A 23,693-nucleotide genomic window follows, 5' to 3' on the forward strand; every position below is an offset into this window, starting at 1 on the left:
GAATGGAAGAAAAAAAGAGAAAGAGATGGTGGTTTAGCTTTAGAGCTTCAAGCAGTTCGAGAAAAGAAAGCATGAACATTGGAAATCTATCATCACTTTATTTGTGCATATGAAGAAATCTTCGTTCCAGTTGTGAAATCAGAGCTTAAACTAGCTAACATATTAACCAAGGTTGCCTAAAAAAGTCTTATTAAATGCCACTATTAGCAGGCTAGGCATGATTGATATCTTTGCAACAGTTTGAGGGGGGGGGGGGTGCTAGGGTCAGGTCGATCCATCTGGGCTTATCCATTACCCTTCTTTCAATTTAATTTAGAGCTACTGTAACCTAATCTATATAAGGTTATTTTTGTCAAATCAATTGCATTGCTAACACAGTAATAAGGGCTGGGTAATAATGATTTTTTTCTAGATTCCGTTTCTTCTTTTAATTGAACCCTAATAGTCCAATTTTCCATATTCGTGTTCATTTTTTCCTTCAAAAAAGATAATAACCTATCCAAGAAAGTAAAGAAATAGAAAATTTATCTTGTTGGACCTTCTGTTTCTTGTCTTTATGTATCTTCTCTCATTTACTTTGAGGTAGCCCCTCTTTATTTATGCCTTTCTTATTGAATTTGACTTATAAGTCTATATTTCTGATCTTTGCCTATATATTTTTTCTATGGTTCCTTTCATGCATCTATTTTCTCTTTATCGATATTTGATTTATGTGCCCATAATTTAACAATGGATATGGCACCAAACAGAACAGATTGGTGGAACAGGATTCATATAGCCGACCCCGTATCATTGGATAAAGACTTAGATGATAGTGATTTATATTTGTTATGGTTCCATTCACACATCAATATGTTCTTTTTCTCTTATTTATTCTTATTATTTGCTTCACTTGAATCTTCTGTTATGTCACTTTCACTTGGTTGTCATTATTTCTTTTCGAAATGATAAAGATAAATAACCTGTCCAAGAAAGTTAAAGAAATATAAAAGTTATCCTGATGGATTTTCTGATTCTTGTCTTGCATTTTTATTTTTTGTTTTTATTTATCCTTTTCTCTCATTTACTTTGAGGTAGTCCCTCTTTATTTTTTCCTTTCTTATTAAATTTGAATTACAAGTTTATATTTCTGCACTTCATCTATGTTTGTTATTGTTCCTTTCATGCATCTATTTGTTCTTTCCTCTTATTTATTCTTATTATTTGCTTCACTTGAATCTTCTGTTTTATAACATTCATTTAGTTGACATTATTTCTTTTAAAATGATTTTTAGCCTCATTTTGGGAGAAAATTTGTGTTTGAACTCTAACGTTTTTTTAATAAATGTAAAAAAGATCTGCTAATTGACTGTCTAGTATATCGTACTTTTAAATGATGAATCTGCAGTTTAAAGAAACAAACTATTTCATTTTGCAGATCAAATCTCCATCAAAAAGCTACTACTTTCTTATTTCAGATCCAGAGATGTCTGGATCTCCTCCTCAGAATGCACCTCCTCAAGTTGAGCTTAAAATGAACCTTAATTATTCCTCATGCTCATTGAATCAACTGGATCCTTTAGTTGTTGAGGAAACTCAAATTTCTGGAGATGAAGATGGTGCCAAATACAAAGTTGCAACTTTTACACCTTGTGAACATATTAATGATGCAAATGTACTCTCATTAGGATTGCCAATGTTGAGTACAGGTATTGGTTTGTTGACATTTATCCATATTTCCATATATTTTTTCTAGAATATAATAAGAATTTCACTAACTAATTGCAATAGAATTGCTAATAATTGACTGGTGCCTTTTCTTTTTCTTTTCATCTTTGTTAATTGACTTCCCCTTAATTATTCCATTTGTTTATGGAGCCACATAATATCATCTTTCTGTCAGACTAATATATTGTTTTAGAACCTTTGAAGGATTATCTGATGATGATTTGCGGGAAACAGCCTATGAAATATTGGTTGCTTCAGTGATCTTTTCTGGGTCTCTCTCTCTCTCTCTCTCTCTCTGGATTGAATTTTCACTGATTTTATACACCCTAAAACTCTCTTTTGCATAACTAGGGGTCAAGTATGTTCTTTTGAAGAAAAAAAGAAGGAAAAGAAGTCTCACATGTTGTCAAGGCTGAGGAGCAAAAGAGATAAATTAAATTCACAATCTCAGACAGCAAAATTCCATTTTGAACTGCCTGACATCATTCGTGTTCAAATGCAGGCAAGGCATGGTATCCATTATTTATTTTTGAAGTCTTAGCAATAATTTATATTATTTGAACATAATTTTAAATTTAGAACCTTGCAAAAGTTTTGGAGAAGCTCTACAACCTGAGATTGGTGAGCTTAACTTTGTTCAAAAACGCAATGCAAATTTTTTGAACTCGATCTTGAGCAGACTATCCTTATGTATAATTACATTATCACCTTTTATTACTACATCTTGTACTCCTGTCAAACATGCAATAAATGAGAAGATTCAGTCCACTAGGGAGATAGCAATCACAGAATTATAGTTTTCTGAAGTAGGAAAAATATGGCTCAAGCAGAACTGATGTTACTCATAGTTTGTATGTATGATTTTGTTATCGGGGAAAGTGTTGTGTAGTTTAATATGCTTCATCTACTCATGTTTTTAAATACAAATATGACACTACTTTCAACGAATTCTTTTTTCCATATTGAGGTTTTCTATAATTCCGAAAATAGGACTAAGTTGATCAGTTGGTTGTTGTTGCTTAAATAGATCTGAATATGTATTCTGCACGTTCCCAAGGTCATTCTTGGTTGTGAACGGTCTTGCTGACTCACTAGCAAGGAGAAGAGTAACGAAGGAGGAATTGGAATTGGAATTGGGGGCATCAGGCCTGGGGATAAGTATGTAGCTCACTTTAAATGCTTCCAGAATTTGAGGGAATTTCAAAAGAAGGTTTTGTGAGTAATTTTTTGTTATCTCCAGAGCTGAATTTGTGAGATGAATATGTTGTATCTTTTGGTCTTTTTACTCTTTTCTGTTGTATGGTGATTTCTCATCACCTCTTGGTTGTACTCTTTTATTACTATTAATATTTTTTTTAATACTCAGGCATGTATTCCATGAAATTGTAGCTATCGGCCTTGGGCTGTTTGCTTGATCCCTTTCTTTCAAACACTTTGAAGTGATTGAGCTTTTCCCTTTCTATGCCAATAAAGCTTTTGTTTAGTGTTTTTGATAGAACAAAGCTTCCAAGGTCATAGTTTACTTCTTATGTGATAAGATTGATTTACCTTGTTTACTTGGGAATGGCATGGGATGCTTTTTTGGCTTCTTCAGGTTCTTAAGCCGCCTCCTAATCACATCTTCATGGAAGGCAAATGGGTGACATTTGTCCAAGAGGTAAAAGAGTGGAAACTAGAGAAAATAATGAGATGTCTAAGAGTATAAATCTGGATTAGTGGTTTCCATGGTTGTTGCCACTACTGTCTCTTTTCCTGACCCCGTGTGGCAGAGGCCTGGATTTTCTGCCACCACCAACAACAGGCCCTCTACTTTCTTACCTGCCTTGCTACCCTCTGTAGTCATACCCTGGTGGATTCTTTTTTTCCCAGACGATCAGGATGTTCATATCTGCTATGCGTATAGAAAACTTCAACCTCCCAAATGGGTTCTTTGGAGAGGATTTTTTATACACACACCATTGGTGGAACTCCCATTTTCCCACAACAATTGCATTTGCTACTTGGGCTTCAATTACATTTTTCTTATTGAGCTTCTCAGGCAAAGGGAAAACCATAGGTAGGAACTCAGGCCAAATAGTGAACGTACAGGATACTGTCTAAAACAATATTAATTGATGTTAGAGTAAGCAGCCAGTCATCCCAAAACCTGCCATGCAAGTTAAATGGTTAAGAGAAAGATTACTGGTTGTGGAATCGTTAGTTGAATTGTGTATTGCTAGTGTTAATGATGATTGTGGAATCATCAAAAGATTACTTATCAGATTACTAAGCAGATATATTCCACCATGAAGGACGTTATTGTGGAATCATCAGAAGATACTTATGATCATCCTAGGCTGCTGGAGAGGTGTTTGGTGGGTCGATTTATCAATTCTGATCCTGATGTAGAAGCTGTAGGGGGTGGGCTGTTGCTGAATGGCGTCCAAAGAGTTTTCTTCAGGTTAGAAAGTTGAATGCTGCTTTTTTTTTTCCCCTTTTTACCTTCTGCAATGTGGCAGAAGTGAGAGATATCTTGAATTGAGAATTGGGACAGGCGTGTTCCCTAGATCTTAGGATTTTTTTTGATCAGTAAATATGTGTTTTATTAAAATTCAGATTGTAAGCATTTTATACAATTTGGTGATGGGACTGTTGATCCCTTTTCCTTACTCTATTTCTTACGATCAATAGTTGGAACCCATTAGTAGGAGCGACCAAAGACATAGGTCCCTTAAGCTTGGTGTGGTTAAACATTTATGGAATTCCTTTGCATGCTTGGTGCTTGGGGAGTTAATGAGGGACACGTGGAAGGAGGCCCACAATAGATTCCAAGGAAATAGTAGAAATAGGCCCTGGAGACTCATCTTTCACTGCCATATTTGCATTCCTCTCCTTGTTTTTGAGCTGGGCTGGAATAAGATGAGGATGAAACTTCCAACAAATATCTTGGTTATGCTTGGGCTTCTTGTAGTGATCACAAAACAGGTCCTTCTTATCCTCTTTCTTGTTCTCACCACTCCCACTAGATTTCGGCTTAGTGATCTCCACAGTTTTCAAGGCGCCAAGGCAAACCTAGGTGACAAGGGAGTGTTTAGTCGTGTAGTTGCCTAGGTGCCCGCCTAGGCATCACCTAGTGTCTCAAAACTAGACGTATTTTTCATAGTATTTCCAGGCCTGTGTCTCAAAAATAAACCTTTTCTTCTGTAATATCTCAGAAATAACCATTTTCTTCATATTGTTTCAAGGATAGTGTCTTAGAAATAACCATCGCCTAGTAAAAGAAGGGTTTCTCTGTTTTTGTCATAGAAAAAGAAGAAAAAAAATCAACAAATAAGGAGAAGAAAGGGCAGAGCCCCTGTTTTTTGTCTCAGAAAAGAAAGAGAAAAAACGATAAACAATATGAAAGAGAAGGGGTGAAGCCCCTGTTATTGTTTTAAAAAAATGAAAGAAAAAAACTTGAAAATGATGACCGTTTCAAAAAACACAGAAAAAAAATCAAATGAAGAACAGAAATTTTAAGGAGCGGATCCCCTGTTTTTGTTCCAAAACACGAAAGGAAAAGAATCAGAGATTTAAGGAGAGTTATTTCTTATCCCAGAAAAAGAAGCTGCTGATCTGATCCTCTATTTCTGTTCTGGAGGAGGAGGAGGAGGAGAAGAAGATACCTGTGTTCGACTGGTGTTACTTGTTGCTTTAAGTCTTCACTCTTTTAAGCCTTTGAAGTCTAAGAACATACCTGTGTTCGGCTGGTGTTACTTGTTGCTTTAAGTCTTCACTCTTTTAAGCCTTCACAATAGTGATTATTCTAGCACTCTAGAGGTCACCAATACCTCCTAGAGCCATCTTGGGATCACAAGTTGATTTCTGATCAATCCCATTTACATCCATCAATGTTTTGAACCGTTGTTGACCCGACCTGTTGAACCATTTGAACAGTTACTTGGCCTTGATTCTGTGTTTGGTTCTTCTAAAACCTGGTATTTGGTCAAAAACCTTCCAACTTGGGTGATAAAATTGTTGGAAGAGAGGGCGTTTTGGTAACACACTTACAGTTTGCAGATGACACTATCCTCTTTTGTGAGATTGGGGACCCTCAGATAGCAAGGAATTTGAAAGGGGTGATAAAACTGTTTGAGGTTGTGTCAAAGCCAAAAATCAAATTTCAAAAGAGTTGTGTAGTGGGGCTGAATTTAGAGGAGGAATTGGGTGAGGTAGCTGAGGAGTTAGGTTGTCTGATTTCTAGTTGGCCTTTGAGATATTTGGGTTTACCATTAGGAGCCAACCCTAGAGAGGGAAGCTTTTGGAATCCTGTGGTGGAAAGGTGTGCTAAGAAATTGGCAGCCTGGAAGAGAAATTGTGTCCCTTGGGGGTTGAATCACTCTAATTCAATCCACCCTAGAAAATCTCCCAATTTACTTCCTCTTCGTATTTAGGATGCCACAAAGGGAAGTGAAGAAAGTAGAGAAGATGATGGGGGACTTTCTGTGGGAGCCTGGAGAGGAAAGGAAGGATCATTTGGTTAAATGGGATTTAGTGTGCAAGAAAAAGGAGCAAGGGGGCTTGGGATTGGGTAACCTAGGAAAGAAAAACTCAATTCTCTTAGGTAAGTGGCTTTGGAGATGGCCTTTGGAGAGGGAAAGACTTTGGCACAAAATTGTAGGGAGTATTCATGGAGCAGCAGGCAATAGTTGGGATGTTGGCGTTTCTCGAAGGGCTACATTGAACTCTCCTTGGAAGGTGATATAAGGCGTTCTTCCCCAGTTCTTAAACTTAATCAGGTATGATGCATGCACTAGGGATAGGGTTCTTTTTTGGGAGGATTTATGGATTGGAACTTTAACCCTCAAGGACCTTTTTCTGTCCTTGTATTCCCTCTCTCGCTTTAAAAATGAACCAGTTCAAAGATTTTTCTCTATTATAAACCTAATCTGCACTAGAATTCTGTTAGAATTAAAGTTGAAGAGATACTAGAGAGAAGAGAAGAAGAGAGAAGAATAGAGATGAAGTTCTGGTTCGAACTGGAGAACTCAATCTCTCTCTAGTCAGCCAGATTTAATTTATATGTTTCTACTCAAGAACAAAAAGACTCCTTTGCCCCCCTACTTAAGTATGGGACACACCAACTAACAGAACATTACACATCAGCTTTAAAACAAAACTATAAAGACTAAAATACCCCTACACAGTCGATACTAACACTCCTCGAGCTAGTGAGTATATATCATATTAGTCCCAGCTTGTTACATATGTAGTCCACTCTCCCCCGACTCAATCCTTTGGTGAACAGATCTGCCCATTGATTTCCTGTGTTAACATATGCAGTATCTATCACTCCACTCAACACCTTCTTTCTCACAAAGTGACAGACAACTTCTATATGCTTTGTTCTCTCATGAAACACTGGATTAGAAGAGATGTGGATTGCAGCTTGGTTGTCACAATAGAGCTTCATTGGAGTGTCAATCAAATATCCCATCTCCTGAAGATGATTTCTCAGCCACACTAATTCACAAGTGGTATGTGCCATAGCTCTATATTTTGCTTCTGCACTGCTTCTTGCCACAATTGTCTGTTTCTTACTTTTCCATGCCACCAAATTACCCCCAAGGAAAGTACAATAACATGTAGTGGGTCTTCTGTCAGATATAGAGCCAGCCCAATCAACATCAGTATATCCCTCTATTTCAAGTTTTCCTCCACTCTTATATATCAAGCCACGACTAGGAGCTCCCTTCAAATACCTTACAATCCTTAGAATTGCATCCCAATGTGGAACCCGAGGTTTCTGCATGAATTGACTCACCACACTAACTGTAGATGAAATATCTGGTCGGGTAATGGTTAGGTAGTTTAGTTTACCCACCAACTGCCTGTACCTTCTAGGATCTTCAACCTCTTCACCCATATCACTGCTCAGCTTAGTATTTGATTCCACAGGTGTTTCAACTAGTTTGACACCTAATAATCCTATTTCTTCCAACAAATCAAGAACATATTTCCTCTGGCACAAATTAATACCATGCTTAGACCTTGCTACTTCTGTCCCCAAGAAATATTTTAGTTTACCAAGATCCTTTGTTTGAAAGTGTTCCTGTAGAAAGATCTTCAACCTATCAATTCCCAATCTATCACTCCCGATAATGACAATATCATCTACATATACCACCGATAAGATCTTTCTAGCCTGCGAGTCATAACTGAAGACTGAGTGATCAACCTGACACTGTTTCATACCAAACTTCTTTACCACTTCACTGAACCTACCAAACCACGCACGAGGAGACTGTTTATGTCCATAAATGGCCTTCTTTAGTCTGCACACCTTACCATCCTCCCCCTGAGCAACAAATCCCGGTGGTTGCTCCATGTAGACTTCCTCAAGTAGATCACCATGTAAGAAAGAATTCTTGATGTCAAGCTGAAAGAGAGGCCAATTATACATAGCAACTAGAGATATCACAACACGAATTGAACCAATTTTAGCAACAGGAGAGGTCTTTGTGTAGTCAATACCATATGTTTGGGAATACCCTTTGGCAACCAGTCTAGCTTTTAACCGCTCTACACTACCATCAGGTAGATACTTAACAGTGTACACCCACTTACAACCGGCAACCTGCTTACTAGGAGGAAGTGTGCTGAGATCCCATGTATGATTATGAGTTAAGGCAGAGAGTTCTTCTTCCATTGCATGGTGCCACCTTGGAGAGGCAAGGGCTGCCTGGACATCCGTAGGAACAGTAATACAAGATAACAAGGAGATAAACTGGCGATGAGAAGCAGAAAGGTGAGTGGTAGAAACATAATTAGAAATAGGATGAAGAGTGCAACTGCGTTTTCCTTTCCACAAGGCAATCGGAAGATCAAGATCAGAAACGGGGGTTGGGGTTGGTGTGGGAACAACTACCGGATTTGTTGACGGGGGTGGAGCTAGAGGAGGAGCCGGTACATGTTGTCGATGTGTATACACTTGACGAATAGGTGGCCGTTCAATAGGAAATTGCACTGGAGGCAAAGACTTGGTCACAGTCGGAACAAGTGGAACAGGGTCCTCAACTGGAACTGGAAGAGGAGGAGGTGGTGAGGACGAAGAAACATCACCTAACCCCGAGAAAAATGGAGTGGACTCAAAGAAAGTAACATCAACGCACACAAAGGAACGTCAGGAACTAGGGTTATAACACTTATACCCTTTCTGGGTCCGGGAATAGCCGAGGAAGATACACTTAATGAATCGTGCATCTAACTTGTCCCTTCCCAGTCCTAGATTATGAACAAAACAGACACACCCAAAAACCCGAGGAATAAGGGGAAACAAAGACAAGGTAGGAAACAAAGTGGTGAAGGGAGAATGAGCTTCAAGGACGGATGTGGGCATCTGGTTAATCAGAAAGCAAGATGTAAGCACAACATCACTCCAAAAAGGTTTGGGTGCATTCATATAGTGCATAAGGGATCGAACAGTTTCCAAAGGGTGACGATTCTTTCTCTCAGCTACCCCATTTTATTGTGGGGTGTTGGTACACGAAATCTGATGGATAATGCCATGCTGTTCCAAATACTCTTGAAATGGTGTATAAAAGTATTCACGACCATTATCAGAACGGAGAATCTTAATGTGTACACCAAATTGGTTGCGAGCATAAAATTTTTGGAAAATGGAAAACAATTCACTCCTTCATTTCATTAGGTAAAGTCACGTCATCCTTGAATAATCATCAACAAAAATAGCAAAGTATTTATAACCATTGTATGACATTATTTTATTTGGACCCCAAACATTTGAATGAACTAAAGAAAAAGGACTCGACATACGATTATCAGCCCTAGGACTAAAGGGAACACGATGATGTTTCCCCAACTGGCATGGCTCACAATCCAAAACAGAAAGATGACTCAACGATGGAACAAGAGACTACAAAACTTTAAGTGATGGATGACTAAATCGACAGTGCCACTGAAGAGGAGAAAGAGATGTCTGAAGAGCTGTTGACGCACTGCCACCACCATCAAGATAATATAGTCCACCAGCTTCATGCCCTCCACCAATCTTCATCCCCGCTTTGAGATCTTGAAAAACACAAGAAGGTGTTGAAGATTAATCAGTTTTATGATGTTTTTCTGAGTAGATGTTTTATGTTATTTGTTAGATAGGAGGTGGGGACCACAGTAATTATGTGAGTCCAAATTTTATTATGTTTTTGAGTGTTATATATGCCGTTTTATGTTTTGCCGCCTTATAAGGGCATAGTTGTCTTTGTACTATTCTATTATTTTTAGTATAAATAATAAGTGAAGGGGGCGGCCAGATTTTTGCTCTCTCTTTCTTTTCAACTTCTTTTCTTCTCCTTCTCTCTTCAAGAAACTACTTTTCTTTCATATTTTTTAATTCAGCAGATTTCTACTTGGTATCAGAGCATCAACTAGGGTTTCTTGAAGTATTCTCATGTAGCCCTAGATCAGCCGACTGCATGAAGTAGTAAAGGGCTGATCGATCTGCTATAGATTGCCCAGTTCTTGGACTTTTTGGTGGGATCTAGTCATCAGGAAGGTGATCTGCTGTTCGACATCAAAATCAAGAAGTACTGGAGTACGGGGAAGAGTCCCAGAAAAGTTGGACTCTTTGTTTTTGATCTGATCTTGGGCGCCCAGGTATTGTTAGTTTTCTTTTGATTTTCTAAAGAGGGCGGTTTGGTTTCTGGAATTTTCTGAGCCTCCCGGAGTGATCGATTCACTCTTCTCTTTGTTGGGAGGCATGAGGAGGAGATAGATTTCTCTCCAGCTAGGGTTTTCTTCTTTCAGAAGGGTTGGTTTCTGTGTGTGTGATATTAAATTATTTTTTGAAGGTCTCCAATCTATTTTTTCTTACTGTTGAACTGTTTGAAATAAGATGGAGAGTTGGAATACCGAGATGAAATCTACTGGTACTGTGGGACTGGGTGTTGGAGGTAGTATTGATATTTTTGGGTTTAGGATCATTACTAAAGCAAAACTTGATGATACAAATTATTTGGAGTGGGCACAATCAGCTAAGATGGCTATTGGTGCCCGTGGAAAATTAGGGTATCTCATTGGGGAGGAGAAAAAACTTGATACAGACTCTTTCCGATGGGTGTAGGAGAATTACATGGTAATGTCCTGGCTGTGTAATTCTATGTTACCTCATATTGCAAAAAATTTCCTATGGGCTAATACTGCTAAGGAGATTTGGGATGGAGTGACTGAAACCTACTCTCAGAAGCAAAATGAAGCCAGAGCTTATCGGTTAAGAAATCAGGTGATAAGTATGAAATAGGGAGAAAAACCTTTTGCTGTGTATTTCTCTATGCTGAAAACCCTATGGCAGGAAATAGATCACTTAGAAACTGTGATATGGGAAAGTGTAAATGATGCAACAACTTATCACAAACTGGTAGAGAGGAATGGGGTTTTTGAGTTCTTGGCAGGGTTGAACCCTGAATTTGACATTGCTAGGTAGCATATTCTTTCTAGGGGGGTGTGACACTCTCTCAGGCCTATGGCTTTGTCTCTGGAGAGGAGACTAGGAGGAATGTAATGCTGAGACGGCCTGGGATTGACCAGTCGGCTATGGTTGGTACAACAAAACCTAAGCCGAATGGAGACAGGGGGAGTAGTGAGACTAGAAGGGAAGATAAGAAGGACTTGGTGTGTAATTATTGTAAGAAGCCTAAGCATACCAGGGACACTTGTTAGAAGCTTCATCCAAATCTTATGCCTGCTCGGATAAGAAACAAGAAGGGAAATTCAAATGTAGCCACTACAGGAGACTCTTCGGCCCCTCTTTCCCAAACTGATTGGGAATCCATTGCCGTAGTAGCAATGAGAACGGAATTGGAGAGGTTTGGACAGCTTATGAGTAAGAAAGATTCACCTAGCTCTAGCCTTCCAGATGGACAGCAGAATGCAGGAGCCAACTACACCACTTCCTTTGCACATATAGGTAGTTCATATGCGACTGCAAATATTGCATCCACTTCAGTTAAGGAGGGACCTCACTGGATTATAGACTCAGGAGCATCTGAGCACATGACTAATGCCCCTTCCCTTTTCAGTTCCTATCAATTGTGCTATGGTAGAGATAGGGTTTTTATAGCAGATGGTTCACATATGCCCATTGCTGGGAAGGGGACAGTTAGAGTGACCGATGATATAACTTTGCCTTTTGTTTTACATGTCTCTAGACTTCATACCAACCTATTGTCTGTTAGTTCTTTGACAAAAAAATTGAATTGTTCCATGACCTTTCTTCCTGGTAATTGTGTTTTGCAGGATCAGGAGTCAAAGAAGATGATTGGGAGTGCTCGTGAGGTGAATAGAGTCTACCTTCTGGATGAGATTTCGAGACATCAGGGCCATCATGTTAGCAGCAACAGTAGTAGTGGGTCAGAGTCAGTGAACCAGATTATGCTTTGGCACAATCGCTTGGGACATCTTTCTTTTAGTTCTTTGAAATGTCTTTTCCCAAAGTTGTTGGAGTCTGTTCAGTTGTCTACTTTGGAGTGTGAGAGTTGTCAGTTAGGAAAGCATTGTAGAGAGTCTTTTATACCAAGTAATAAAAGAAATACCACTTTTAATATTGTTCACACCGATGTATGGGGGTCATATCATATCCCTTCCATGGGAGGATTCCGTTACTTTCTCTTGTTTGTGGATGACTATACACGATATTCTTAGATATATTTGATGAGATCACGTGATGAGGTTCCTAATTTGGTACGATAGTTCCACCAGATGGTTCTCACACAATTTGGAGTGAGAACTAAGGCTTTTAGATCAGATAATGCTAGAGAGTACTTTGAGAAGGACCTGATTGGGGTGATCTTTTTTATTTATTTATTTTGGTTAACTTTTTGAGATCTGTGTCCCAAGGCGGCATGCCCCAAAGGTGCCTTGCCCCACTATTTTCACCAAAAAACCTCTTTTTGGCCTTAAATCACAATTTTAGCATTTTTTCAAATAAAACATTAAAAACTAAATTCAAAAATATAAATTTAATATAAAATAATGCATATATTACATGTATAATATAATTATACAATATTTATTGATAAAATGTGTTGACGTGGCACGGTTTGACTTGTTCGACCTAGACGATCAAACTAGTGACCTGCAACTTGGAGGCAAAAAAGGTTTGGCCTCTGGGTTGCTTTTAAAACATTGACATCCATAATGCTTCAAAATACCAAAAACACCAAGAGATAACAATAGAAAACTTCCTAGACCCAATCAATTTGGTCCAAAGTCAAAAATTGGTAAGCCAAGACCAACGCAGGAACCCTATGAAGGGGAGATTAGCCAAGTGATCTCTCCAGTAACAACACTAGATAAATCGATGTTCTTTAGAAGTGTAAACACACTATCTGAAAAAAAAACTGACCTTGACAGTTCTAGATTCTTTTGGGTGTGATAGAAATTGTAGGCTAGGGTTTCAATCTCACCAAATGCACAAGAAATTGCTTCAGGATGAATCACCCTAGTATAACTTCTAGGAATTGGAAAAACCTCAACTGCTGCACTCGTAGGTTGAAAAACCCTAGCCAAGACCTTGTAGGGCACCTTCTCTCTCCAGTTCTTTTTGGTTTTGGTCTGTCATTCAACAACCAGCACTAGACATCCACCCTCTAAAAAATCCAAGAATTGGGCTTTCTAGACTAAATTGATCAACCTTCTAAGCTTCCCTGTAGTTGGATGATCTCAAAACTGCATGGAATCTCCCTTGGGAAGCCCTAAAAGAGGCTCTGATACCAAGTAGAAAATAGAAATAAAGAAAATTAAGAGAAGAAAGTGAAAAAAGAAGCAGAAAGTTATTGAGGAAGAGAAAGGGGTGCCAAAAGTGTTCTGGCCACTATAATATTTATGTCAAAAATATAAAGTTGTGTACAAGGACAATAATGCCCCCACTTAGGCGGCTATAACTAGAACCACTATAAACAATAAAGATAATGGTTCACAGCCTAGACCTAACAATAAATAATAATAATAAAAAACATAAAAATAAAGATAAACTGTCAACAACAAGAAGAATCTCCCTCAACTCTCTCTCTCTTTCTCTCTCTTCTGTGTCAGGAGGTTAAGTCCCCTCAAAGAAACTTCTGTGTTGAGCATTAATTAGCTCAATAGTTCATTACCCAAAAAATAGCAAAAATTCTGAATGGATAAGTTGGTGCTGGCAATCATTTAGTTTCTCACTAATAGTAAAATATTGCCACTGGAGATCTTTGAATCTAAGATGTAAAAGCATTCTATGGAAGTACAGTTGTACTTGAGCTTCATTGAAGATATTTGAAGCTAATTTTTATCTTAACTTCTATTTCCTCTTGTTCTTGTGGTCCTTTGTCTTCCTTTTGTGTAATTTCTTCCATGCAGTTTACTTTGATAGGTCCACCCATGGATTCTTGTTGCAAAGAGTTGAAAACAGTCCTCTTGAAGTATAGGACTGTTTAAGGTTAGATGCAAAACCAGAAAAATGAACAAGAGAAGATTAAGAAGTTGAGAGAGAGAGAGAGCTGGCGGCAATGGGAGTTAGAGAGTGAGAGGTTCGAACTAAACCTCCCTCTAACACTCTAAACATTTTATTAAGTTAATCTTTGAAATATTACAGAGAGGCCCTTGAGTGGGCAAGAAATTACAAAAACAGAACATTACAGAGTATGGGCCCAGAATAAGGCCCATTACAGAGGGAAACATAAACATAACATGAAATAACAGTCTATGGGCCATTCGGCCCATCTCCTCTACACTCCCCCTCAAGCTGAGCATAGATGTTAATCATGCCCAACTTGCCAGTGTCATGTTGAAGCCTTGCCTTGGAAATACCCTTGGTGAGGAAATCTGCCAATTGTCCTTCCGAAGTAATGAATGGAAGACACACTTCATTGGAAGAGACTCTTTCTCGAATAAAGTGTCTATCAACCTCAATATGTTTGGTTCTATCATGTTGTACTGGGTTGTGAGCAATGTTGATGGTAGCCTGATTATCACAGTACAACATCATGGGTTTGTCATGATCAATCCCAAGTTCTTCCATTAAGCACCTTAGCCACAACAATTCCGAGACTCCATGTGCCATGGCTCTATACTCTGCTTTTGCTGAGGATCGGGCCACAACTGACTATTTCTTACTCCTCCAAGAGACAACATTACCAGCCACCAGACTACAATACCCTGAAGTAGATCTTCTATTATCAATATTTCTAGCCCAATCAGTATCAATGTAGGCTTCAAGTTTCAGATGACCATGCTTGGTAAATAGAATTCCTTTTCTTGGAGAGCCTTTCAGATAGCACAAAATCCGTTCTGCTGCTACCATATGAGTATCTCTAGGAGCATGCATGAACTGGCTAATACAATTGACAGCATACGCAATATTTGGCCTAGTCATGCACAGGTACAGAAGCTTCCCAAGAAGTCTCTGAAAGACCCCTTTGTCTTCCAACAATGTTCCATCCGAAGCTGAAAGTTTGTGACTCATATCAATGGGAGTTGCAGCTGGTCTAGCACCCATTTTTCCAGTTTCAGACAACAAATCAAGGACATATTTCCTCTGGGAAATAAGAATCCCATCTTTGGATCTAACAACTTCTATGCCAAGGAAGTATCTCAACTCCCTCAGATCCTTAATCTCAAATTCTGTACGGAGGAAAGACTTAAGGGCCCGAATGCTTGAGGCATCATCACCAGTCACTATAATGTCATCAACATACACAATGAGATACACTGCTAGAGATCCACTTTTCTTCACAAAGAGAGTATGATCTGACCGTGTCTGAACATAGCCGAATTTAACAAGTGCAGCTCTAAATCTCTCAAACCAGGCTCTAGGAGATTGTTTGAGGCCATAAAGTGATTTCTTCAATTTGCATACCTTTTCTTGCATATCTTTCCCATACATTCCTAGAGGGAGACACATGTAGACCTCCTCATGTAAGTCACCATTCAGAAATGCATTCTTTACATCTAACTGATAAAGAGGCCAATCAAAGTGAGCTGCCAGAGATAAAAGAACCCTCACAGATGTTATCTTGGCAACAGGGGCAAAGGTCTCCAGGTAGTCAATCCCATATGTTTGTGTGTAGCCTTTTGCAACAAGTCTAGCCTTGTACCTCTCAATAGTCCCATCAGCCCTGTATTTAATGGTAAAGACCCACTTGCACCCAACTGGATCCTTCCCTTAAGACAAATTCACCACCTCCCAAGTATCATTCTTGTGTAGAGCATCCATTTCAGACTTCATGGCATCTCTCCATTCTGGAATCCCAAGAGCTTTTGACACAGACCTAGGAATGGGGTTAGAAGCAATTGAAGAGAGGTAAGCAAAGTATGAAGGAGAAAGTAGATCATAGGAAAGGTGTTTGAAAATGCAGTGTGCAGTGCACTTCCGCTTTCCTTTCCTAACAACAATGGGGACATCAAGATCTGAGAATGATGGTTCCAAAGGGGCTGAAGTAGTACCTGTTATCTCATCTGTGATTGGGAGTGTATGAGCCTCATCTTTTGTAAGGGAAACAACTTGCTCATTCTTGGATCTTTGCCTTTGATACACCTTGGGATTATGGGTAGGATGAGGAGGTAAAGAAATAGGAGCACTAGGGCAAGATGAATGAAGTGGCTGATCCTCCTTTGATTCATTTTGTGAGGATACAGGCTTGTTAAGTGACTCAATTGGGACAGGAAGAGGAAGGGCAAATACTTGTGACAAACTCTCCCCCTGTTGACAATGTCCTTCCTGAGAGGAACCATAAAAAGGAGAAAGCTCATCAAAGGTAACATCCATAGAGACATGTCGAGTGCCAGTCTTTGGATCAAAACAACAATAACCCTTTTGTGTGGGGGAATAATCAAGGAAGATGCACTTGTGGGCTTTTGGTTCAAACTTATGCCTCTGGGCACTTGGAATGTGAACATAACAAGTACAGCCAAACACACAAAGAGGAATAAGAAAAAGATCCCTGTCTGGATGAAGAAGATTGAAGGGGGATTTAAACCCTAAAACCCTGGATGGAATACGGTTAATAATAGGTAGCAGTAAGAACAACATCCCCCCAAAATCTTGTAGGAACATGTGAGGCAAATAAAAGGCTTCTTGCAACTTCAACAATATGTCTATTTTTCCTTTCAACAACTCCATTTTGTTCAGGGGTTCTAACACAAGAGATTTGATGAATAACCCCCATGTCAGAGAGATACAAGGATAAACTCTTTTCAAAGTACTCTTTTGCATTGTCAGATCTGAGAACTTTAATTCTGGTATCAAATTGGGTTAAAACAAGCTCATGAAATTGCCTCACAAGTCTTGGGACTTCATCACGGGATTTCATTAAGTATATCCAAGTGAATCTAGAAAAGTTATCAATAAACATGATGGAATATCTGTAACCCCCATAGAAGATAAGTGGTAAGGCCCCCACACATCAGAGTGCACAATATGAAAAGGAAAAGAAGCTCTTTTATTTTCTATAGGGTAATTGTTTCTACAATGCTTTGACAACTGACATGACTCACAATTGAGACTGGACACACTGACTCCCTTAAACAATTCGGGAAGTAAATGACTCAAAGCAGAAAATGGTAAATGACCGAAACGACAATGACTCAACATAATTTGACTGACAGACTCTGAAGAAGTAGAACCAAAGGAAACATTCTTGGGATGATCAAGGCATTGGCCAGGAGTGTCGAGCAAGTATATTCCATTCGCTTCATGGCCACTCCCAATCACTTTCTGAGATTCCAGATCTTGAAAAACACAGTGAAAAGGAAAAAAGGTTACACAACAATTCAATGACTTGGTCAAGCTACTAACAGATAATAAATTGGTATTCAATTTAGGTACATGAAGAGTGGAAGATAAGAGTAAGGAGTCTGTAGGCTTGACAGTTCCCTTGTCAGAAATAGAGGCAAGAGAACCATCAGCTAAGGTGATTTTGTCACGACTAGGAAGCAAATCATACGAAACAAACAAAGTGGAAAGGTTGGTCATGTGATCAGAAGCACCTAAATCTATGATCCAAGGGGTCTTGGGATTACCTGAGATGGATGCATGGTTAGCAGAAGCTCTTATACCTGAGTGAGCAAATGCGGTGGTGGCTGAACTTCCAGAAGGGTTGGATGATGAAGTTACACCTTCAAGTTGGCTGATCATCTTTCCAAACTTCTCATACTCAGTTTTCATGGCTGTCAACTGTGCACAAACAGACTCAACCTCTGTATCTGTACCTTGGTGTGTTTCGGCTTCTTGCAATATTCACAGACCACCTCCTTCTTTCCTGTGCCACTATGAGCTCCTATAATCCCTTTGGGTTTAACCCCCATATTTGCAAAATGATCATTGGTGCTGACTCCTTGAACCTGTATTTGCCTTCTACTCTCTTCACTGTTGACCAAAGCATATGCTTGTGACAATGAAACACTTTCCTTGGACAAAATGTTCTGCTTTGTGATGTCATATTCAGGATTCAGCCCTGTTAGGAACTCAAAGACCCTGTTCCTTTCAACTAATTTCCTGTATGTTTCAACATCATTGGGGGTATTCCATGTCACAACCTCTATCAGATCAATCTCTTGCCATAGAGATTTCAGGGTTGAGAAGTATGTTGCAAGTGATTTCTCTCCCTGCCTTAGATTCTTCACATCACTCCTCAGTTTATAGGCTCTGGCAACATTCAATTTTTGGGAGTAGGTTTCTGCAACAGTATCCCAGATTTCCTTAGCCGAGTTCATCCAAAGATAGTGTTGACTAATCTGTGGCTGCATTGAATTCACAAGCCACCCAATCACTGTGTAGTTCTCTTGCATCCATCTCTCATAAGATGGATCATTCTCTGGGGGAGCTTTCTTGCTCCCAGAAATAAACCCCCATTTTCCTCTGCTACAAATATGGATTTTCACTGATTGTGACCATGCCAAGTAGTTGGTCCCATCAAGTTTAACTGTAGTTACAGCCAACATAGAATCGGCTGGGGTTCCCAAAGTCTGTCCATATTCAGCAGCACTCTTGCTTTCAAGGTCCGAGGAATCCATCATGCAAAGGCTCCAATTAGGGTTTTAATAAGTTTTCCAAGGTACAGGGAATTTTGATGAACTTAGTTTGAGCTGAATCGGCAACAACAACCAGCTCACAAAAAACAGTTCAGTCTTGATAACTGTGACAGTCCAGCTCAGTGGCAGCACTTTCTAGAGTAAGAAATACTATTTCAGCCTTCAAGGGACAACCAACAGACTTCCAAACACAAAGTATTTTAGGTCCCCAACAATTGTTGTCCCAAAGAGAAGAAATAACAGTCCACAGTCCTTAAGAGGCCTTTCGACAAACACTCTGTGTGCAGTAGTTAACACCCTACTGTTAACTAGTAGGAACCACTTCATTAATGTTTTGTATAGGTCCAAAACAAAGGCTGGACAGAATTTTTGGACTAGTACCATCGAGTCCAAACCAGTTTCAGCAACTTGACAGTCCAACAACAGCCGAATTGCACTCCAAAACAACCTAGAAATCTCTGAGTTGAATCAGTCCAGCAACAGCCAAACAGTAAGGCAGAATGAAGGAGGGTTTCAAATACTTTAACAGCCCTCCCAAGCAACGAAAATAACCCAGCAATAACTGAGATAACTTACAGTAAGTGAATCTCTGATTTGAACTTCAAATCAGGCCGAACACCTTTCTCTCTGATTTCAAATCAGGCCGAACACCTTGCTCTCTGATTCTTCCTGGTCACCGAACTATTCTCCAAGTGTGTAGAGACTTGGGCACCCTCCAATGACCTCCAAGAACCAGGTGAATGACTTTAAACTTCCAGCCCTAGAACATCCTCATGCAGTTGACTGGACTAGAACCACATGAGGGTCATGCCAAGCTCTGGCCCACTCTGATACCAAGTTGAAAACAATCCTCTTGAAGTATAGGACTGCTTGAGATTAGATGCAAAACCAGAAAAATGAACAAGAGAAGATTAAGAAGTTGAGAGAGAGAGAGAGCTGGCGGCAATGAGAGTTAGAGAGTGAGAGGTTCGAACTAAACCTCCCTCTAACACTCTAAACATTTTATTAAGTTAATCTTTGAAATATTACAGAGAGGCCCTTGAGTGGGCAAGAAATTACAAAAACAGAACATTAGAGAGTATGGGCCCAGAATAAGGCCCATTACAGAGGGAAACATAAACATAACATGAAATAACAGTCTATGGGCCATTCGGCCCATCTCCTCTACACAAAGAATTGATAAACTTACAGCAAATGATTTATCTCTCTCTATTTCTTGTTTTTTATTTGCCTTGTACTGCTTTATGAGTGTGACTATATTTTCCTGTTGATTTTTCTGTTCTTTCTTTCAATTAGATTTGTTTTTCCTTCCTAGGTTTCTGAAGCTATGGACACTTGCATTAAGCAAAGGTTGTTGGTCTTCACTTCAAGAACAAGACCAATTGATGTCCCTCAAATATCATTGGAGCTTTTAAATGGAATTTTTAAGAGTGACTTTCTTATTGAAAAGTCATACAAGCAGTGGAGGAAGAGACAGGTGATCAACACTAAACATTACTTTTCTTGTAACTCATCCCAGGCTCTTAAATCTACAGATCTGTTATTACTATTTTCTCACAGGCAAATATTCTTGAAGAAATTCTATATTATTCTGCTACCCATACAGCAGCTGAACATATGACCATTAGAAGTTTTCTTGCAAAAGTCAGAAATACTGAGGTACATCATTTTGTGTAGATTTTGTAAATTGTCATGGAAGGGAACTTTTTTGTGTAGATTTGTTTCTATGTTAAGGATCATTAATAATAGTACAAGTTTGGATCTTCATTGAAGTAAATTGGGTTGGATTTTTAGCTTATGTCCTCTTGGCTGCAATATTGTCATAGAGAGGAACTATATCATAAAATAATGTTTGGTTACTTGCTTTCTCTTAGTTCATTCTTTCTGCAAATAACGAATTTTCTTCTTATTCTATGCTATAGGAGTGGAATGTAAAAATGCCCTCTGAATTTTCTGAAGCACTACTAGCTATTCAGAAGTTCACATCAAAGTTGTCATTAGTCCCTGGGAAGTTTGGTATTACGGGTGAAACCTATTATTGGACAGCTGACTATCATTTGAACCTTAAGCTATATGAAAAATTACTCTGTAGTGTTTTTGATATTCTTGAGGATGGTCAACTTGTAGAGGTATATCTTATTTTCCTTATTCTTCAGTTGAAAACTTTGCTATCCTATTTGTTGATATGACCAACTCCTAATAATGTTGGAATCTATATTAGGAGGTGGATGAAATCCTTAGGTTTATCAGATTGACCTGGTCTACTTTAGGCATCACTGAGAGGATTCATGATGCACTATACGCGTGGGTGCTTTTTCAAAAGGTATTATTCCTCTTCTTGGTGGCTCTTTGTCTAAAATTCATACATCATCATCATCATCATCATTATTATTATTATTATTATTATTATTATTATTATTATTATTTTGATAGGTAAAGGACTGCAAATAAAGGAGACTTGAACTTTCATCAACAGGTTGCAGGACAACACACACACCAATAGGCCATGTCTATTCGGTTTGTTGAGTCAAATTATCTCCCTATAACATGGTTCTAGTCAATCAAACCAATAGATGCTTATTGAACTGTAATGTTCTTAATTCAGCCAAAAATTCTATAGATAAAACCTATTTGGGTAGACAAACTAAGTCAAAGGTCTGGTGGCTATGGCTGAAAAGATTGCGAAAGTCCAAAGAGATTCTCTTTGGTTGGAGGTGGTGAAGGAAGAAAATTTTACCTTAGAAACTTCCAACTAGATCTTAGACTCTAACTCCTATTCATACTTCGAAAAAATAGAAACTTTTTTTTTAAAGGTTACTTTCATTCAAAAGGGGGGGGGGGGTGTACAAGAAGGATGAACAAAAACCAAAGCTTCCCAACCTAATTACAAAAGCAATGAGTTAACACTGAAACAGTAATTTTCACTATAAATAAAAATTATGATAACTACTATAAATAGTAATCATGGGAATTACCATAAATGTCAGTGGAGTCCACTGGTCAACTTGTCAGTTTTCACTTTGACCATTACTTGCAGAACTGGAAAATCACTAAATCAGTCATCTTGAAGCCTTTAGTTGGGGCACTTCCACAGTTTGATTTAGCTGTAAATTTTAAGTACTTCAGTACTATGAGTGTACTTTAGTGCCACCAAATTTCAGCCAAATTGAACAAGGTTTGACTAGTCAATCAGTCAATTCTTTTCCAGTTTTCCAGTTGATGATGCATTTTGTGGGTCTACCATCTGATCATCTTTTTTTTTTCAATTTCTTTCTTTGTTTCCATATTTGCATCATATAGCGATTAGAAGAAAAAAGAGCTATATATAAAATTCACTTAGGGAAATGAGTTCGGAAGTTTGAGATAGAGAGAGAAACTTTGTAGAGGACTTCAATTTGACTTATACTAAAGGTTGTATGGGGTGAGTGATAAAAAACTGAAATCAATACTTTTAAGTAAGGAATGAACACGTTGGTTGTTTTCCAACTTTCAAAAGACCTTTGTTTGATAGAGAAGTGGAGTCTATCAATTTATTCAACAGATTGAAGCTTCAAAGACTTGTCCTTCTTCTCTGCATGTTAGATGGTTGAAAGAATGTATAAATGGTTGCTCTATGAAAAAGTCCTTTTATGATTCTATCATATGACATCAGGAGGAATATTCTCATGTCATGGAGTTTGGGGGAAATCCAATCCCACCTAGGGTGGAGCAACTTGCTCAGTCAGCATGTTTGGACAGCATTTCAACTATTTATCATTTGAAATCAAGCGATTTTCAGTTGGTTAGCCTTTGCTTTATAGTAGTCATTGAGGAGTATGTGCATTGTTTTCTTATCCACTGCAGGATGATTGTATTTCTTTGCTCTTTTTAGAAAACCTACATGTAGATTAGTTAATCCATGTGATATCATCTCTATGTGCTCTTGTTTTTTCTGTTGGCAAGAGAGCTAATACTGGAATGGATACAGCATTGTAACTTCACAGTTTGTTGAGGTATAGGATTTGAGAGAAGAAGAAGAATTTTGAAGGAGAAAAGGAATGATAATAGAAGATTAGTGGCTGATATAGCTTGTCATGGACAAGTTTTTAGTGCATCTGGAGTTTGAATATGTTAATTAAGTTTTCGTTTGGCTCAGATTTTTGGTCTATCTTTGATCTCTTAGAAGATTATGATGTTTTTGGTTTTGCTTCTGGATACATTCCTTTATTTTTTTTCTTGGTTGTTTGGTGAAGTGACATGTCATCACATTCTTAAATGTATTCAGTTTGTAATTTTTTTTGATGGAAATTTCTTTAGCATATTAGAAGAAAATTGTTAGTCACTTGTTTCTTGGTTGTGAGTTTGCATAAAGTTATGGGACAATTGTATGCTCCTTTTTGAATCCCAGTGGCAGCTACTGGATGAGTCCCCACTTTTGTTTTGACATTGGTCTTTTCTCTTCCTGGTGCAAAATGGGGTAGATCATCATCATAATCATCTAAGCTTTGTCTCAACTATATGGGGTTAGCTACATGAATCTTGTTTTTCCATTCTGTTCTGTTCTGTGCCATATCAGTTGTTAAATTATGGGCACTTAGATCAATTCTAATTACTTACACCCAAGTCCTTTTCAGTCTGCCCCTAGCTCTTCTAGCTCCACAAAAGGGGGGGGGGGGGGTTAGATCACATGCAAATATATGAGGGCAGCAATGCAATCTTATAGAGCATTTGGGAAATATTCTCTAACGAATCCTCCACCTTGATATAGTCAGCGACTGATTTGATTACCATCAGAGTTGCACAATGAATACTTACTTGAGAGGAGCTAAAAGATTTTTCAGTAGATGCCATGGTTGGGGATTGTTGTTAGAGTTGTTCTTTGTTTTTGATGTTAGGGTGCTATCAGTTGTTAGACAGTGTATGCCCTTAGCTCCAATCAGATTGATGTACTTTTGACATTTATTGTAAAT

General features: G+C 38.6%; 1 protein-coding gene across 14 annotated transcripts in view; it reads left to right on the forward strand.

Moving 5' to 3' along the window:
* LOC104612733 (DNA topoisomerase 4 subunit B (DUF810)) overlaps positions 1-23,693 on the forward strand; it is a 100,201-nt gene that overhangs the window by 1,189 nt on the left and 75,319 nt on the right. For 13 of the 14 annotated variants that reach the window (XR_016077284.1, XM_019200335.2, XM_088889496.1 and 10 more), the window contains 7 exons: positions 1,418-1,688; positions 1,912-1,978; positions 2,059-2,209; positions 20,060-20,221; positions 20,305-20,403; positions 20,667-20,873; positions 20,966-21,067. Coding sequence is in view for 13 of the 14 variants with exons in the window: in XM_019200335.2 (XP_019055880.1) it covers positions 1,418-1,688; positions 1,912-1,978; positions 2,059-2,209; positions 20,060-20,221; positions 20,305-20,403; positions 20,667-20,873; positions 20,966-21,067 (1,059 nt within the window). In the remaining variant the exon portion in view is untranslated. Of the gene's footprint in view, positions 1-1,417; positions 1,689-1,900; positions 1,979-2,058; positions 2,210-20,059; positions 20,222-20,304; positions 20,404-20,666; positions 20,874-20,965; positions 21,068-23,693 lie in introns of those variants that run through there. The other variant, XM_019200336.2, reaches the window with a different exon arrangement.

Source organism: Nelumbo nucifera, chromosome 6 (assembly GCF_055504915.1).
Source record: "Nelumbo nucifera cultivar China Antique chromosome 6, China Antique-T2T, whole genome shotgun sequence".
Lineage (NCBI taxonomy): Eukaryota > Viridiplantae > Streptophyta > Magnoliopsida > Proteales > Nelumbonaceae > Nelumbo > Nelumbo nucifera.